The 18,885-nt window shown below is 43.3% G+C and overlaps 1 protein-coding gene and 1 pseudogene across 1 annotated transcript in view; one reads left to right on the forward strand and one right to left on the reverse strand.

Annotated features, from left to right (window-relative positions):
- The first annotated feature begins 8,845 nt into the window (after positions 1–8,845).
- Positions 8,846–18,885, forward strand: part of LOC132354239 (coagulation factor XIII B chain-like) — a 36,334-nt gene continuing 26,294 nt past the window's right edge. The window contains exons 1-2 of the mRNA XM_059905989.1: positions 8,846–8,909; positions 15,314–15,514. Coding sequence (XP_059761972.1) covers positions 8,846–8,909; positions 15,314–15,514 — 265 coding nt within the window. The remainder of the gene's footprint in view (positions 8,910–15,313; positions 15,515–18,885) is intronic.
- On the reverse strand, positions 13,086–14,227 carry LOC132347424 (ataxin-1-like; annotated as a pseudogene).

Here is an 18,885-nt window from a genome sequence, read left to right on the forward strand (position 1 = left end):
TTCAGAATCTAGATAAAATAGTAAGATTCTTACCTCAGACACATGGCAATGCTTCTGTTCAAAAAATTAACAGTGATGCATATCCAAGAATGCCATTACTGAAGGTAATAGAGGCATATTTAAAAGAAAGTAGTATGACAGATCTGTTCCCTCATTTGTTTGAGTTACCTAAGAAATTTTTTTAAAGGGTGGAGTTGGGGGACGGGGGAGACCAAATCAAGATTTCTGAAAGGGAAAAAGTAAAATGCTTTATGTTTTATCTCAGTTTTTACACCTCTGAGCGTATTTGTCTCCATAAAAGCTGAAGTTTTATAGCTAGACTATCACTGCAGTCTGAAAAGCAGGTATCAGTCATAAATCCCTTTGGGTCTCTCAGAACTGATTTGCTCTCCCTGCCTTAGTCTATAGATTGTCACAAATGATGGAAGTGCTTCCTCATGGGAAGTTGGATGGAAGAGGAGAAGGCAGAGAAAAAGATGGAGTGAACACTTTGAGCATCTTTTTTGCATATGTGCTCTCCTCCTGGGTTAGCCGATTAACCTTTCAATTAAGGATAAAAAGACCAGCACTACATTTTGTTATGCCTTAAGAAAGAAAATAGACAAACTAAAAATCAAAAGCCTTTGCAGCCACAAAACATACACCTAAGTAATGTTGTTTATAATTCAAATCTACTAACTAAATTACATATATACAACCATCTCCAACATTTTGAAAGATATAATTTTAATGAGAAAGTCATAACTGAAACTTCCTTTGACCCCATAGATAATGTTAATGGCCAAAGTGAAGAGAATAGTAAACTCATTCTTACCCCCAAACTGTTCTTCAACTTTGAACATCACACAAAGCCAAGGAAATTTTCTAAGTCCAGATTTTTTTGTGAATAATAGCCGTGTAGCTAATAATGAACCAGAATTAGTGGAATGTCTTTCACCAGATATGTTTGTAAAAGATTATTCAAAGCCTGTGCATTTGGAATCAAAACGTGTGCATGAGATTTACTGCACAATTTTAAGTCCAGCATCTTTCATAAATGATAATTACAGACTAAATTAGGATCTAGAATCAGAGTCAGTTAGTCCAATTCTATCCCCAAGTCAATGTGTAAAAGATAACATGGCATATATATGTATATCTCAGCATATATGTAAATTATCACCATCATCAAATGAAAATTCTCAGGCCTCACAACCTCCTCAAGATGAGAGAAGAAATGAAGTTTTACCTTGATTCCTGAATGTCAGGGTTCAAAATCTCCAAAAGCTATTTTTGAAAAATCCAAGCTTTAGAAATGAAGTCAAATTATTACACTTTTAAGAAAACATAACCAGCCTAAATTTTCTGCAGTTCAGGATATTTCTAATCACAGCCATAATAAACAGCTTAAGTGATGACTGCATGAAGTAACCCAAATTACAAGACTCTGATAGTGCCTGGCACAAAGTATTCAACTATTAGCTGTCACTGTTATTTTTAATAGTATTGAATTCTTTTCTACCTCTTCCAACCTCTTTTTTGTCTTGTTTTTCTTATCTGTGTTCTTGGCTCCGGGCACTTTGCAGTTCAGTGGAAGGCCCCGTTCCTGGTGTGTCACGTCCACTGCAGGGTCAGCTCAGGGTCACCCCCGCCAGGAGGCTGTCCTGCCGTTTAGGTGACTTAGCTCTCCCTCCCCTTGTCCCATGACTCCTCATGTGTACTTCTCCTTATGTAGTGTATTGTGATTCTATCTACACATCTATACTAGACCGAGAACTTCCTGAGGGAAGAAAATGTTTTATAAAAATTCAAATTGCATTTCAGAATTTAATTTTAACAAATCACATTCTTTAAGGGCTTAGCTTTCTAATTTATAAAGAGGGTGGAAGCAGAGAAACCAGTTAGGAGAGGCTCTCCCATTAGTCTGGGTTAGAGGTGATCATGTTGGAACCTGGACAATAGTGGTTGTGAGAAGTGGTTCGACTTGGGATACAGTTTGCAGGTGTTAAGTGTCCCGAGAGCTCCTACCAAGGATGAAGTGTCTCTCAGAGCTTACACCGCTCGTTGCAAGTGAAATAGATTACGTTGTGCTGCGTGTCATTTATTTACTGCTGAAAAAATGGTTAAAGCTATGAGAAAATCATTAAATTGACATTGAAGTTAAGCGGTTAATTCTTGGAAAGATGTGGGTGAGAACATTACAGAAATCTTGAGATTAATTCTTTAAACTTTAAGTTCTTCAAATATACTCTAGAAATGTTGTATTTCAGAGTTTGGCTTTGCTGCCTAAAATCTCACAAACGTAAACGTGATCATGTATGTATATTAAAGAGTGGAAGTATACTTTATTTAAATTATTTCATGTATGCGACTTTCCTTTTTTGCCACTGATTTCTCTCCGTGAAATTTTATTGACTGTCTCTATTTGATTAGTTGTCTGAGCTTACTTGTTTTTCACTTGCATTTCAGGAGAACGACAGAAAGTCCTGAACTGGTTGTTGTCATATAATCCTCTGTGGCTACAAATCAGCCTAAAGGTAAGTATACCATTTGATTTTTGAAAAAAAGATAATTTTTTTATTATATACTTTTAATAGATTCTTTAATAAAATATGGTTTCACTTATAAAGACATTTGGTTAGCTTAATTGACCTCTCACTATGAAATTTAAAGTCCTTTAATAAATGCTCATTAGGTTAATAGACCCTGTCATTATATATTATTGCCATTTTGTTATATAGCAATTTTCCTGTTAGTTTCTTTTTTATTTATTTATTTATTTACTTTTGGCTGTGTTGGGTCTTCGTTTCTGTGCGAGGGCTTTCTCTAGTTGTGGCAAGCGGGGGCCCCTCTTCATCGCGGTGCGCGGGCCTCTCACTGTCGCGGCCTCTCTTGTTGCGGAGCACAGGCTCCAGACGCGCAGGCTCAGTAGTGGTGGCTCACGGGCCTAGTTGCTCCGTGGCATATGGGATCTTCCCAGACCAGGGATCGAACCCGTGTCCCCTGCATTGGCAGGTGGATTCTCAACCACTGCGCCACCAGGTAAGCCCTCCTGTTAGTTTCTTAAATATATAAGATGTGGTACCAGATGTAACAACAAGTATAATGAACTCCTTTCTGAGCATTTACAAATGACAATACTAGGATGTTTTAAATACATTTTCTAGTTTAAAGTTTTATAAAACCCAGTGAGGTATGTATTATTGTTTCTACTTCACTGACGAAACAGAAGCTCAGATGTTAAGTGACTCGCTGAATGCCAATGACTGGTCAGGACTGGAATCTACACCAATCTGATGCCACTGGAACCATTTTGATGGAACACTGCTCATAAAAACTTCATTGGAATTTGAGTTTTTCACATGGTGCATGGTTCAATAATATTTAGAATGTTAAAACTAACTGAATTAGAAAACCACTAGGGGACTTCCCTGGTGGTCCAGTGGTAAAGAGTCTGCCTTGCAATGCAGGGGACACGGGTTCCATCCCTGGTCAGGGCACTAAGATCCCACATGCCACAAGGCAACTAAGCACGCGTGCCACAACTACTGAGCTCGCACGCCTCAACAAGAGAGCCTGCGTGCTGCAAACTACAGAGCCCATGCGCTCTGAAACCCGCGTGCCACAACTACAGAGCCCACACGCCCTGGAGGCTGCGCACCACAACTAGAGAAGAGAAAACCTGCACGCCACAACGAAGAGATCCCGCGTGCCGCAACTAAGGCCCAAAGCAGCCAAAAATAAATAAGTAATAAATAAATAAAAATATATTTTAAAAAAGAAAACCACTAGGAGTTGACTGTTTTAAAAAATTAATCTTTTATTAAAATCCTCAATGTTTTCATTTCCTTTAGCCTTTAACTGGTGTATTCTTCTATTTTCTGTAGGTTTTTTTACCATTGTCATGTCGGAAAATCTGATGGTCCTCAGAGAGATGCATGCTCTCAGGATTCTGCAGCAGGATGGGCACAAAACCCAGGATGTACCTGTGGTAGCCAAGTCTATATATCAAATAATACTGCTTGTTGGTTTTTCTTTTAAATAGTTGCTATGCTTAACTTGTATGGTTTGTTTGTTGGTGTATTCTCCATTACTGAACTTCAGCTGTAACTTTACATTTTGTTCAGGCAGTTCAATTTTATTTAAAAATGATTAATTGATTTTAGCTTATTAACAAAAAGATTTAATTGATTTTGATGAACTAGATTAACTCATGATGTTTAATTTTCTTCCTTCCCTCTTCCCTCCCTCCCTCCCTCCCTCTCTCTCCCTCCCTTCCTCTCTCCTTCTCTCCCTCTTTCCCTACTTCCTTTCTACAACTCATCAGTTCTCTACTTAGTGCAGATCCAACAGTGTTGACAGTGACCTATTTTGGCCTGGGTTATATAGCAGTTAGTTTTATAATCACTCATAATTATACAATGTGTAATAGTTGTAAATTGGTTTTGTGCATGCATGTTTCACAGTATAAGGTAAAAATAGTCTACTTGCATGAAATTTATTAGTGGGAACCATCATTACATATGATTTTTATTTAAGGACTGGGTACATTTTAATATTAATTATCTTGTAAAAACTATTAACGTATGAATGAATAGGTTCTTTTTTTTTCCTTTTGACATAAGCAAGTTTTCTGAGGTAAAACTCCCAACAGTATAAATGTACCCTTTAATTAGGTATGCAGTTCAATGAGTTTTGACAAATGTATACAGTTGTAAAACCACTACCACTGAGATAAAATATTTCTATCACAACAAAGTTCCCTTGTGCACCCTTGCAGTCAGTTCTCTCCCGTTAACCCCTAGATTGTGGAAACTATTGATGTGATTTCAGTACCTTTAGTTTTGCCTTTTCTGCTGTGTCCCATAAATGGAATCATACAGAGGTAGCTCTTTGCGACGGGACTCTTTTATTTAGCGTAATGCTCTTGAGGTTCATCCATCTCGATGCATGGCTTAGATCGCACCTCTTTCTTCACAGAGTGCTGTTCCACGGTAGGGGTATATATACGCACTCTGTCTGACCACCCCCCAGTTAATAGCTGTTCGGAATTTTCACTGGAAAGAACAGGAAGGTGGAAATGCATATAGTGGTGGGGATTCATGTGAGGAAGGTGGATGTGCTGCTGTTTCCTTAGTGAAGAAGGAGATGATAAACATTAGCTCAGAAGCAGATGGGGGAGGGTGTGGAGGGGACATTTGGAAAGAAGGAAACAGTCATCTTGGGGAAAGAGAAAGGAAGCAACTTCTAGGTAATTTCAATCATTGGCATAAAATCAGCCAGCCTGGTGGTGCAGGTTTTCTTTAGCAACGTCCAGCTGTGCAGGAATGGAGAAGGCCGGTGCCTGGATTCAACTTGGAATCCACCTAGAGCTTTCCAGTTGAATTCAATAGGGAAGAGCAGCAATAGCGTTAACGGCGTTTGTAACAGAGATGATACTGAGGGACCCGAGCTAGACGGGAGGGAAAGGAGACCAACATTGTGCTGGGTGACAGGCACGTGCTGAGGTCCCCTGAAGCGGACACCACAGTGGGAGGAAGCTGTGAGCCGTGCACGTATTAAGTCAAGGGGCGTGGATGAATCCCAAGTGGCGGTTCGGGCTGGAAGGCTCAGACTGAGCAGTCGGTGGCCGGGCACTTTCTGAGGGTGACAGAGGCTAATCTTGTGATTGTGTGACGGGGGGGGGGGGGGGGGTGTGCTGAGTGGACCCAAAGGAAAGGGGGCAGAAACGGAGAGGTGAGGGGCCGGCTCTTTAGCTACAAGGCTGCTGAAGTTCTGAGATGGGGCAGGAGTTGAGGGAAGACCAGGAACCAGGTTTACAGACAAAACCCTGGGGTTTGGTAGCTGAATAGCCTGAGCTTCAAAGGAGCCAGGATCACCCTTCAGGGAAGATGGAGAGAAATAGTCTATAAACGGCGATAACATGAAGCCTCCCACCCGTGTGAGGGCCTGTGAGGGAGGTGATGCGTCCGGGAGGGACCACATTTCACTTAAGACAAAGCGATGCATGTGAGTCTTCTAAGAGAGGAACTGGATTAATGCAAGGTTTTTATTCTTCTCACAGACTTAAACCGGATTGGGTGTTGAGAAGAGATAACCTGGAAGAAATGATGAATCCTCTGAAAGCTATTCAAATGGTGATGGACACACTTGGCATTCCTTATTAGCAAAGGCAAATATCTCAGTATGTACAGGAAAAGAAATAGGAAAGCTGATCACACGTATGGAAAGTGCTTTTTGCTCTCCTTGTACAACTTCTAAAATCTGACTTTGTGTTAAAGTTAAAAAGATATATGTAACAAACAAACTCTTTCTATTCTTTGTTCCTTTTATCTAAAATTTAAAATTCTTTTTAAAATTCATTTAAAAATCTTTGCTGATTAAGAAAATACTGTCTTTTGGATTGCTTGTTGCTAGTAGCTAGGCTTCCTAACAGGCTTCCTTTTAATTTTTATATTGTTCACTCAGTCAAGAAAGAGTGATAATCTACTGTAGTTCTGCTTTTACCAAAAAGGGAGAATTCCGATGAAAATATTTCGCTTATAGCTTCTTTATCAGAGGTAAATATAATGCAGATAAATATTTACTTACAATTTTCATTTGAGGGCATGTGTATTTGTTGGTGTGTGTAAAAAATTCCAACCTATATAAAGGAAGAAGGAAATAGTCCAAAAAGCTGCTTATTTCTAGGAATACTTAAGGGGGGTCTACATAAAGCAGTGCTTCTGCATCTTGCATAAATTATGGACCCTTTTTTTCTCCAATTATACAGAAGCCTATTTCAGAAACCAGTCTTAGAGAGTAGAGTTTTATTCTATGAATAATATTCCATTATTACTGCAGATAACTTTTGTATTTGGAATAGTGATGGTTTATTTTGAATTATCTAAATGAGACCAAAATGAAACTTGATCTAAACTTTGCCCTTGCTTTGCCAAAGCATCATTAAGTTTCATACCTGCTGAACATTGTTTGAGTATTTGGAACAGATTCTTCCTCTTATCAATAATTTTGATTGATCTTTATTGTGGTACATTTGAAGAACAGTCCGATGACATTTATATTCACCTTAACAATGTTATTAAAGACATAGGCTACTCAGTGTCTTCCTTCTATTGTTACTTTCTCTCTGAGGCTATCTGGGTTCCATGGCCACTTTCCTACAAGACCATTCAATTCCGTGTATGTTCCTATCTGCTCTAAAATAAGTGCTGACCTACTAGGACAGGCAGCAGTGATCTGCTTCCCTCACACCCAGGCAGCTTTCGAGTGAAAATCTATCCTGATTTGTAGCGTCGCTGTCAGCGTGCAGGTGTTTGCTCTTCAGCAACTTCTATGCTCCACATTTAGAGATGCTGTTTACTTCAGTGGTTTGAAGTATCCTGTTGTATGCCTTGCTCAAGGCTCAGAATGTACACTTAAAAGTTCTGCATTTCTTTGTAAATTTCATGACAAAAGAATCTTTAAAATTACTGGGTTAATGATATATTTGCTTTAGTTTTTAGCGGAGCACACACAACTACCTACCATTTACTTTGAAATGCGTCAAAAAAGGACAGATGGATAGATGAATAAGTACATGATTTTAAAAAGTATAATAAAATGTGAATGGTAGAATCCAGGGGGAGGTTATGTTTGAAATTTTTCAAATTAAAAAATAATCTTTGAAAATAAGCAGAGGCCATCTTATATTCCTTAACTGGAAGTCACCCAAATGTCCATGAAGAGTAGAATAGGTGGGTAATTCATGCCATATTAGCAGAGTGGAAAACTGCAGGGAAGGAGTTATCTTCTACAGCCCAAGACCGGAATGAATCTCACAAGCAAAATGTTAAACAAAAGAAGCCAGATATTAAAACAAACAAAACAAAAAACTCTAGGATTTCATTTATGTAGAATAAAACCAGGCAAAATTGACCTATGCTGTCAGCAGCCAAGATTGTATTTATACTGGGAGTAGACCTCGCCAATGACCCGGAGCGGGGACTCTGGGAACTAGTGTATCCTCTTGTTCTGGGTGCTGGTTCACAGATGTGTTCAGTTAGCGAGAACCCATTGATCCGTGCACTAATCGTACATGCACTTTTCTCTTAATATGTTGCATTTTAATAAAAAGTTCCTGAACTGAAATAATAATAGTTCCCACCTCACAGTATTATTTTGTAGTTTAAACTAAAACCCATTAGAATGTAAACTCCATGAGGACAGTCACTGGAATCTATTTTTTCACTGCTATAAACCCAAGACTAGAGCATGTCCTGGTATAGACCAGATAGTCAAAGCATTTTTCATGAATGATAATTCAGCACAGTGCTTATCTAATCACCTGCCACAGCATACAACCTCTCTCAACATTAGACTTTACAATCAATAATATTATTCTATCACTGCTCGAGACAATTAAGGCCACTTTTCCCTTTAGCAGTGCAGTTTAGACAACACTGTTTTCACATCAGGGATCCATTCATTCATGTACCTAAGTTCATCCCTTCATTTGATCTACAGTGGTAAAGAAATCAATGGCCACCAATGAACTTTACTCCATGGACTTACATTGGGAAATTAACATTGAAAATTTACCCTGTTTTTTTTAATGCAGCCTGAGTTAATTATTTTGCTGCTGTTATTGTTGCCCTCATCAGTGGTCATCTTCTTATTGGACCGTGGCGTGAAAAGTACTGTCAATTAATGTAGTTGTGTATTTTTAGTATTATTCTAAACTGTTTTAAATCAAATGTAAGGCTTGTTACAAAGGGACTTAGATGTTGTAAATAATTAACTTTTTTCAGGAGACGTATTGTGTACTTAATGCGGAGTCCCTAGTACTTTAGAACGGTTAAACCCTTTATTAAGCACACCATAGAAGATGAGGTCGAAAGGCTTGGCTTTGATTATCATATTAATCAATTCAAGAGAACTCAATGCAGAAGGTAAAGTTAACTTTAAATATTCTTTACTCTCTAATAATTTTAAAGGGAAATCCTAACATTATTTTTCTTGAGCTTTTAATATAGTCTTTCATTTTTATGTACCAATTTTATAAAAAAGATACTTATAAATATAATTTGTTATAATATTTAGACAGACTTTTTCCTTTGAGAAAAACTACTAAACTTTTCTAAGCGTAACATAGCTTAGAAAACCAAAACTAGACAAAAAAAAACCCTTTGCATCTTTACTTTTGAGGGTATAGGAGACCAGGATTTAAATGCTTTAAAGTGTTTTCAGGCTAACAGGCTGATGGTACCACCATTTGAAGCTGTAAGTTAACCTTAATTCTAATTTCAGACTAGAATTCATTCCTAACACTGCACGGCTTGTACAATTTTAATTCTCTGCTCTTAAAGAGAGAGCTTTCATGTGGGAAATTTTAAAAAGAACCATAAATCATCAGCAAAATCTTTGACTCTTGACACCTTGATTTTTATCCTAATTTTTATTCTTTGGTTGAAGACAGTAAGTAATGTTTAGTAGGAGGACCATATGATTGATTATGTAAATGAGGACATGTCTCAGGGTGAAAGCAGGTTTTATTAATACTCAAATGGGACGACAGGGGTAAATCAGTACTGTCCAGACAAGCAATACCTGTGGACTCCCTAACTGTTAGAAATCTTTCTGCCCAGACTGCCTCATGTGTGAGGTGAATGTGAGTGTGCCAGTGTGGGTTATTTAGGAATAGTTAACGATGTTCTTGGGCTGTAGGGATAAGAAACCAGGCAAGTCATTAAGTATCAGCAAGAGGAGTAGACAAAGTAGGAAACCACAGCCATAAGCCTCTTTTAAAACACCTTAGGAAATTTGTTGAAATAAAATATCCGACAGATTATATATAATTGCCTTAGTTGAATAGTTTACTACAAATTTTCTGCCAGAAGAGGCTCTGCAATTAAAATTATGAAAGTGAAATAAATAGAATTCATCTTACACATTTAAATCTACAATAAGATAATTTTTGCATGAAGTTTCCTTTTATTTTTCTGTCTAAATAGGGGAAAAAACAGCTGATATAATTGTCTATTATCTATACCATGGAAACAATATTCTAGCTAATTTTTTAATTATTGTGTAATTATAATGTTCTTTCACACAAACAAAGAAATGTCAGCTGCCTGAAGACAGGGACCATGACCTCATATTCCCATGTTTCCCCCACCCCCATCCGGAATCTTGGGGGCAAGTTAACTATACTCCTCATTTCATATGACCATCACTGGCCTATGAAAAGTGTCACTTTTGTTTTATTTATACATTTTCCCTCTTCATTTCCTGACCCTGAATTCCATTTCCCTTTCAACCAAACTGTTGAAAACCCAACTGTTGAAAACCAAACTATTGGGACCCACTATAATGTTTGATATATCCTTAAATATGCAATTATCTTTGTAAACTATGTCTGGTTTTGTGTGTTTTACATTCATATAAATGGAAGCTTGCCATAGATTTTATCTCCTTATTGTTTCATTTTATTTGCTACTGTTTAAACTTATCTCCTTGTTGCTGAATCTAGTTTGTTGCTCTTAAGTGCTACCTACCTTCGTATATTTACTTATCCACTCTCCTAAGGATGGACACATAGTTTCCTCTAATTTCCTCCTAACCTCAAGTAACTCTGAAATGAGTGCTTTCATGTAATCGCCTTATTTCTCTGTGACATTTCTCTTGCCTGTATATATCCCCCATGTGGGGCTATTGGCTCAATTCCTTTTCTTCATTTCCTGATTTATAACAGATTAGCATTTCCCTCTGCTTTCTGCCTTTTAAAGAACTGATTTGTGGGAGCTCTTTGCAGACAATACATTTTAACTTCTTGTCACTTTTAGACGTTGCAAATTCCTTCTTCCAAAATGTGATGTGTGTGTTTTGTCAACAATACTTTTCATGGAAAGACATTCTCAATTTTCATATAATCAGATTCGTCAACTTTTGCCTATAGTTTCTGCTAGTTCTAAAGAGTCTTCTTGGTAAATCCCTGGTGGTATGGGTATGGAAAATGGTGAGAATCTTCAGGGGACGGGGCCTCCCCTGTGCATGTTTTTATCTGCTCCTTCCTTCCATCAGACTCTGGAAAGTTTCTTTTACTCATAATTCCTTGCCCACTTCCCTCAGCCCTGGGAGGGCACTGCTATTATTTTATGTCTCAGGGTAGCAAGAGGGTTGACTGCCGTCCCCAAGGCATTGAAGGCAAAATAATCCCATCGGCCCGGGTCTTCCACACACCTGCCGCTTCCTCCCAACACAAACCCTAGGGGCTGCTCAATAACTGCTTTCTTTTAAGTGTATTTATGGTTTTAAAGTCTCCAACATAAGGATAGATTTTTAAAAATAAATGTTTACTTTGGAGTATAATGTATGCATAAAAATGCAGAAATCATGCGATGCCCCTCTATAAATGTTTATGAAATTTTACTGCACCCGGATCAACATATAGAACATTGATTGGCACTCGGAAGCCTCCTAAATGTCCCTTTTTAAAGGACTAAATCTCAGGTAACCATCCTGACTTCTCTGACCATGGATTATCTGGCACGAGGGTGACGTGCCAGAGGTGGGTGGAAGAGGCTTCCAAAGGGATGCTCTCCAGAGCCATCCTGGAACAGGAGCCAGTGCTGCCAAGCCCCAACTCCCCAGAGACCAAGGAGGAGCCTGCCCCCACCCCCTGAGCTTGAACACATGCCCAGAAAAAGCACAGGAGCCCCAGGAGAGCTGTGGGACTGGCCTGGGCCACCAGCTTCCCCGTGGCACCCTCTTCTCCATCCTCCTCTTCCCCGTGGCACCTTCCTCTCCATCCTCCTCTTCCCTGTGGCACCCTCTTCTCCATCCTCCTCTTCCCCGTGGCATTCTCTTCTTCCCCGTGGCACCTTCCTCTCCATCCTCCTCCCCCCCGTGGCACCCTCCTCTCCATCCTCACCACAGGGGAAGCAGGAGAGGACCATCTGCAGAGGATGAAGTCTCCGCAGATCATGAGGCCACAGCACTGCCGAGGATGAGAGCCAGGGGCTGGGCCTCCCAATGCATCTCCTGAGGCGGCACCCTCCCCTGAATGGACTGACGCGGTCCCAGACTGTAGAGTTCTTTGGGTTTGGCCTCAATTCTGGTCCTTGCCTCAGGTCCAAGGAGGGCATGTGAAGCCCTGGCTGCTGCCAGCCCCACCCTCCCCAGAAGCCATCCAAAGGCAAATAAAGTTAGTTATTTGGTGGGAGGCCTGGTGAAGGGGCGTGGGAACTGCTGAAGCAGAGGCTGGTGGATGGGGGTGAACCGCCCCCCAACCCAGCCATAGACCCCGGACAGAACCACGCATCAAAGCGACGAGCACCCAAAAGAAGAATCTGGGGGGACCCTCTTATATCCAGGGGGCCCCCTGCCTTCCCTCCAAAAAAAGAAAAAGTCCCTCAGACGGTGGAACTGCTCCTGCAGCTGGGGCTCGTCATCTTTGGCTCTTTCTCCCTGATCTCTGCCACCCGCTCCCAAAGCCTGACTCTCCCCTTGCGGGAGCGAGGGCTGGAGACGAAAGAACAGGGAGGCCCTGCGGTTTGGACCGTTTCTCACTCTGCGAGCACCCATCCTTCCTGGCCCAGGCCTGCTGCCCCCATCACGGCCCCCTGGGCTGTCCACACGGGAGACCCTGGGATCAGGAGCAAGGACCAGCCTCCTCGGAGAGTGCCTCCAGGCCTCCCTCTCCGGGTCTCACAGCAGGGCGTGTGCACCTTGTCCGACGGCTCCCGGCGAGGCCGGCTCTGGGTGAAGCCCAGTCCTGGTGGGGGAGGCTCCTTTCCCTGCACGGATGCCCTCGGCTGGACCTCCTGCGCCATGAGCCAGGGACCCGGGCGCGCAGCCCGGCCCCCTCGCCTCGCGCGCTGTGTCTTTGGGAGCTCCGGGCAGGCTCTTCTCCTCGCGGTCACACTGCTCTCTGGACCCCAAGACTGTCCTCTGGCCTTTCTCGGGTTGGCAGGTGGCCTGAGAGACCGAGTTACCGTTCAAGCTCTGCAAACTGATGGAGACGCAGCGGCTCCCGCCTGTGGCCGCTGGCGGGGCCGAGGCAAGAGCGGTGCAGTCCGCCCAGCGCTGCCGGAGGACCCACCGGGCCTCGTGCGAAGAAGGGACGCTCAGGGCGCCTGGGTGCGCACCAAGCAGGAGCGCAGCACGGCCATCCAGCCACTGGCTCCCCTGAATGTCCACGAGTCAACCTTCCTCCCCCGCGCGCCTGGCACCGCCCACGGGTCCCAGGTCCTCCCCGCGCTCCGTCGCCCCCGCGGCAGCTGGGTGGCGGCGCCTTTCAGGAAACGGGAAGGCAGGTGGGAGGAGGTGGCGCCTGCGGTGACGGTGGCCCCTGCTCTGGGAAGGCGCCTCTGGCCTGCGTGTCCGAGCTTGATGCCACCAGGATCTCTGAGCCCAGGGGCAGTGGCCTGGGTCAGTTCCCGCGGGCGCCAGGCTGCCATCGGCTACAACCTACCGCTTTGGGTAAAGGTCTGTGTTTCATCGGTTCCTGTTGGGATGGAGGGCAGAACCCCCGGGCCTGATTTTTCTCGGCCATCTCTGCTGAGTTCCTGGTTGACCCTCGCCCCGCACCCTGATGGTCGGAGGTCTGATGGGACAGGAGGAGGGGGCGGGGCTCATCCTCTGAGCTGCCACCACACGATACTCTTGAGAAGATAAAGCGCCAACCACCCTAGGACCTCAAGTCTGGGTGTAGGGTCCCTTGACGTGTCTGCAACGGCACCTCCCACCGTGCAGCGTGAGAACCTGAGAACAGCAGCCCGTCCCTCACATTCTACCACCGGCACCGATCCCTGCCTTCAGCCTTCTGTTGCGGGGGGGCCAGTTCTTCACCTCCCGGTTTACTACCTTTCTCCTGGCTGTCTCCGCCTGACAGCCGTGGCAGCTTCCAGAACGGACTGGTCCTCCTGAGGGGTAAGAACCCAGCTGGCACCTGCTGGAGGGGTTCCAGGCAAGTGTACCCGCAGGCAGCGTGCACATCCGAGGAGACGGGCATCGGGCCTGGAGCAGGTCCATGGCTGAGCTCTCCAGTGAGGCGACAAGGGCCCAGGGCGAGTGGCTGGGGGCTTGGCTGAATGAGTGGGGGAGGGGTGGGGGGGACGAAGCCTAAGGGAGGAGGGCACTCCTGGCACTCCTTCTGCCAGGAGTGAGGCCTGTGGCACAAGTGGGGAAGGTGGGAGGTGGTGAGGTTGGCAGAAAGAAAAAGGAGGGGACGCAGTAGGAAATTAGGTGGCACAGCGGAGACAATCATAGGTCTGTGAGATTCACCATCAGCATCAACACTCGTGTTGCTGTGTAATATCCCTTGTGTGCATAGTCTGACACGTGCTTGTCTTTTCTGCCGTCAGTGGGCACTTGGTTGCTTCCAGTTGGTACCACATGCAGAGACTTGCCAGGAACACTCTGTTACACATGTGGGTGCACAGAGATGTGCTTTCAATGTGGTTTGTACATATTCTGCCGTACTGTTTTCTCAGGAGAGGTTGTACCTGTTTACACTCTTACTTGCAGTGGTCTTGAGCTCCCTTTTCTCCATGTCCTCCCCAACCACTGGGGCAGTCTGCCTCTTCCAGGTCAGTCATTCCTGTGGATGTGTGTTTCTATCTCACGGTGATTTAAATTTGTCTTTCCCTGATGACTGATAAAGCTGAGTCCTCTTTACTAGACCTCTGACCGTTTAATGTAAGGTTCTCACTCAAGTCTTTTATTTTTTCAGTTGGTTGTCTGTCTTTTTCTTAAAAAACGAAACAAGACAAAAGCCATTCATATGAAAATTTGTAACTGCGTATCTTAAGGAGAACCTCATCTATTCTAGAACTTTCCCATCCAATAATACAGTGGCCACTAATCACATGTGGCTTTTGAAATGAGGCTAGTCCATATTGGGGTGTGCCATGAGTGTAAATATACACTGGAGTTCAGACTTAGTAGGAAAAAAATAATATAAAGTACTTTTAATATATTGGGTTAAATAAAATCTGTTATTAAAATTAACTTCAACTGTTCCTTTTATTAATGTGTCTGCTAGAAATTTAAAAATACATATATGGCTGGTGTTTCTATTAGAACGTGCTGTTTGACAAAGTTAGGGAAGGCTTCTCTGAGGAACTGGCCTGCCCAGATTTATTCTGACTGTTGGGTGTTGTGGTTGCTAGCAGATTACTTCCTGATTGAAAAGAATTGTCAAAAAATACCCTAAAATGTTAAGTAATAAAAATAAGTCCTAGGTACAGTGTCTGCAAACACTTTGAATTTTAAAATGTATTGTCACTTGATCACAAATTGTATGGTTTTAAATATATTTTTCAGTGTTCAGCTTGATATTTTCTCATTTCAGAGAAACCCTGTGGTTTTCCAACTGTGGAAAATGGAAGGATTGCCCAATATTACTATACTTTTGAAAGTTATTACTTTCCAATGAGCATAAACCAAAATCTGTCATTTTCCTGCATGGCTGGTTATACAAGTGAAACTGGGAAACAAGAGGCCCGGACCACGTGTACGGCAGCAGGATGGTCCCCAGAACCACGGTGCTTCAGTAAGTCAGTGGCGGGGTCAACAATATGTGACAACATGGAAATAAATGAGCTTGTAAAACTAGCGTCCCCTAAAATATGGCAGGTGTCTAAACCTTTCGGTAGATAAGAACAAAATTACTGACCCACTGTCTTTTTTACAAAATGAAAGCATATACTGTAATTCTGTAAATCACATCTTTCATTAAAATGTTATCTTCTTTAACTGTTTTTAATATTACCCTGTGAAGAGAATACAGATAGTTATTGAAATTGTTATTATCACATTGCAAGGAAGAGAGACACCACTGAGTTATTTTAAAGAATGAGGGGGGAGGGGAGCTTCAAGATGGCGGAGGAGTAAGACGCGGAGATCACGTTCCTCCCCACAAATACATCAGAAATACATCTACATGTGGAACAACTCCTACAGAACACCTACAGGACGCCGGCAGAAGACCTCAGACCTCCCAAAAGGCAAGAAACTCCCCACGTACCTGGGTAGGGCAAAAGGAAAAAGAAAAAACAGAGACAAAGAATAGGGACGGGACCTGCACCAGTGGGAGGGAGCCGTGAAGGAGGAAAGGTTTCCACACACTAGGAGCCCCTTCGTGGGCGGAGACTGCGGGTGGCGGAGGGGGGAGCTTCGGAGCCACGGAGGAGAGCGCAGCCACAGGGGTGCGGAGGGCAAAGCGGAGAGATTCCCGCACAGAGGATCGGCGCCGCCCAGCACTCACCAGCCCGAGAGGCTTGTCTGCTCAGCCGCCGGGGCGGGCGGGGCTGGGAGCTGAGGCTCGGGCTTCGGTCGGATCGCAGGGAGAGAACTGGGGTTGGCGGCGTAAACACAGCCTGAAGGGGTTAGTGCGCCACAAGCTAGCCAGGAGGGAGTCCGGGAAAAAGTCTGCAGCTGCCGAAGAGGCAAGAGACTTTTTCTTGCCTCTTTGTTTCCTGGTGCGCGAGGAGAGGGGATTCAGAGCGCCGCCTAAACGAGCTCCAGAGACGGGCGCGAGCCGTGGCGATCAGCGCGGAGCCCAGAGACGGGCATGAGACGCTAAGGCCGCTGCTGCCGCCACCAAGAAGCCTGTGTGCGAGCCCAGGTCACTCTCCACACCGCCCCTCCCGGGAGCTGGTGCAGCCCGCCACTGCCAGGGTCCCGTGATCCAGGGACAAGTTCCCCGGGAGAACGCACGGCGCGCCTCGGGCTGCTGCAACGTCATGACGCCTCTGACGCCACAGGCTCGCCCCGCCTCCTCCGTACCGCTCCCTCCCCGCGGCCTGAGTGAGCCAGAGCCCCCGAAGCAGCTGCTCCTTTAACCCCGTCCTGTCTGAGCGAAGAACAGACGCCCGCAGGCAACCGACACGCAGAGGAGGGGTCGAATCCAAAGCTGAACCCCGGGAGCTGTGCGAACAAAGAAGAGGAAGGGAAATCTCTCCCAGCAGCCTCAGGAGCAGCGGATTAAATCTCCACCATCAACTTGATGTACCTGCATCTGTGGAATACCTGAATAGACAACGAATCGTTCCAAATTGAGGAGGTGGACTTTGGGAGCAACGATATATATTTTTTTCCCCTTTTTTCTCTTTTTCTGAGTGTGTATGTTATGCTTCTGTGTGTGATGTTGTCTGTATAGTTTTGCTTTTACCATTTGTCCTAGGGTTCTGTCTGTCTGTTTTTTCGTTTTTGTTTTTTTTTTTTTAGTATAATTTTTAGCGCTTGTTAACATTGGTGGATTTGTTTTTTGGTTTGGTTGCTCTTTTCTTTCTTTCTTTTTTTTAAAATTACTTTTAAGTAATTTTTTTTAATAATTAATTTTTATTCTAATAACATTTTATTGTATTTGATCTTCTTCTTTCTTTCTTTCTTTTTTTTCCTCCCTTTTATTCTGAGCTGTGTGGATGACAGGCTCTTGGTGCTCCAGCCAGGCATCAGGGCTGTGCCTCTGAAGTGGGAGAGCCAAGTTCAGGACATTAGACCAGAGACCTCCTGGCCTCACATAATATCAATCGGTGAGCGATCTCCCAGAGATCTCCATCTCAATGCTAAGACCCAGCTCCACTCAACGACCAGCAAGCTACAGTGTGGGACACCCTATGCCAAACAACTAGCAAGACAGGAACACAACCCCACCCATTAGCAGAGAGGCTGCCTAAAAGCATAAAAAGGTCACAGACACCCCAAAACACACCACCAGATGCGGACCTGCCCACCAGAAAGACAAGATCAAGCTTCACCCACCAGAACACTAGTCCCCTCCACCAGGAAGCCTACACAACCCACCAACCTTACCCACTAGGAACAGACACAAAAAACAACAGGAACTATGAACCTGCAGCCTGCGAAAAGGAGACCCCAAACACAGTAAGTTAAGCAAAATGAGAGGACAGAGAAACACACAGCAGATGAAGGAGCAAGGTAAAAACCCACCAGACCTAAAAAATTAAGAGGAAATAGGCTGTCTACCTGAAAGAGAATTCAGAATAATGATAGTAAAGATGAACAAAAATCTGGGAAATGGAATGGAGAAAATACAAGAAACATGTAACAAGGACCTCGAAGAACTAAAGAGCAAACAAACAATGATAAACAACACAGTAAATGAACTTAAAAATTCTCTAGAAGGAATCAATAGCAGAATAACTGAGGCAGAAGAACGGATAAGTGACCTGGAAGATAAAATAGGGGAAATAACTACTGCAGGGCAGAATAAAGAAAAAAGAATGAAAAGAACTGAGGACAGTCTCAGAGACCTCTGGGACAACATTAAATGCACCAATATTCAAATTATAGGGATCCCAGAAGAAGAGGAGAAAAGGAAAGGGACTGAGAAAATATTTGAGGAGATTATAGTTGAAAAATTCCCTAATATGGGAAAGGAAATAATTAAGTCCAGGAAGTACAGAGAGTCCCATACAGGATAAATCCAAGGAGAAACATGCCAAGTCACGTATTAATCAAACTGTCAACAATTAAATACAAAGAAAAAATATTCAAAGCAGTAAGGGAAAAACAACAAATAATATACAAGGGAAGCCCCATAAGGTTAACAGCTGAAAATTATATGACACTGATGAAAGAAATTAATGATGATACAAATAGATGGAGAGATATACCATGTTCTTGGATTGGAAGAATCAACATTGTGAAAATGACTCTACTACCCAAAGCAATCTACAGATTCAATGCAATCCCTATCAAACTACCACTGGCATTTTTCACAGAACTAGAACAAAAGATTTCACAATTTGTATGAAAACACAAAAGACCCCAAATAACCAAAGCAATCTTGAGAACGAAAAATGGAGCTGGAGGAATCAGGCTCCCTGACTTCAGACTATACTACAAAGCTACAGCAATCAAGGCAGTATGGTACTGGCACAAAAACAAAAATATACA

Source organism: Balaenoptera ricei, chromosome 1 (genome assembly GCF_028023285.1).
Source record: "Balaenoptera ricei isolate mBalRic1 chromosome 1, mBalRic1.hap2, whole genome shotgun sequence".
NCBI classification, from domain to species: Eukaryota; Metazoa; Chordata; class Mammalia; order Artiodactyla; family Balaenopteridae; genus Balaenoptera; species Balaenoptera ricei.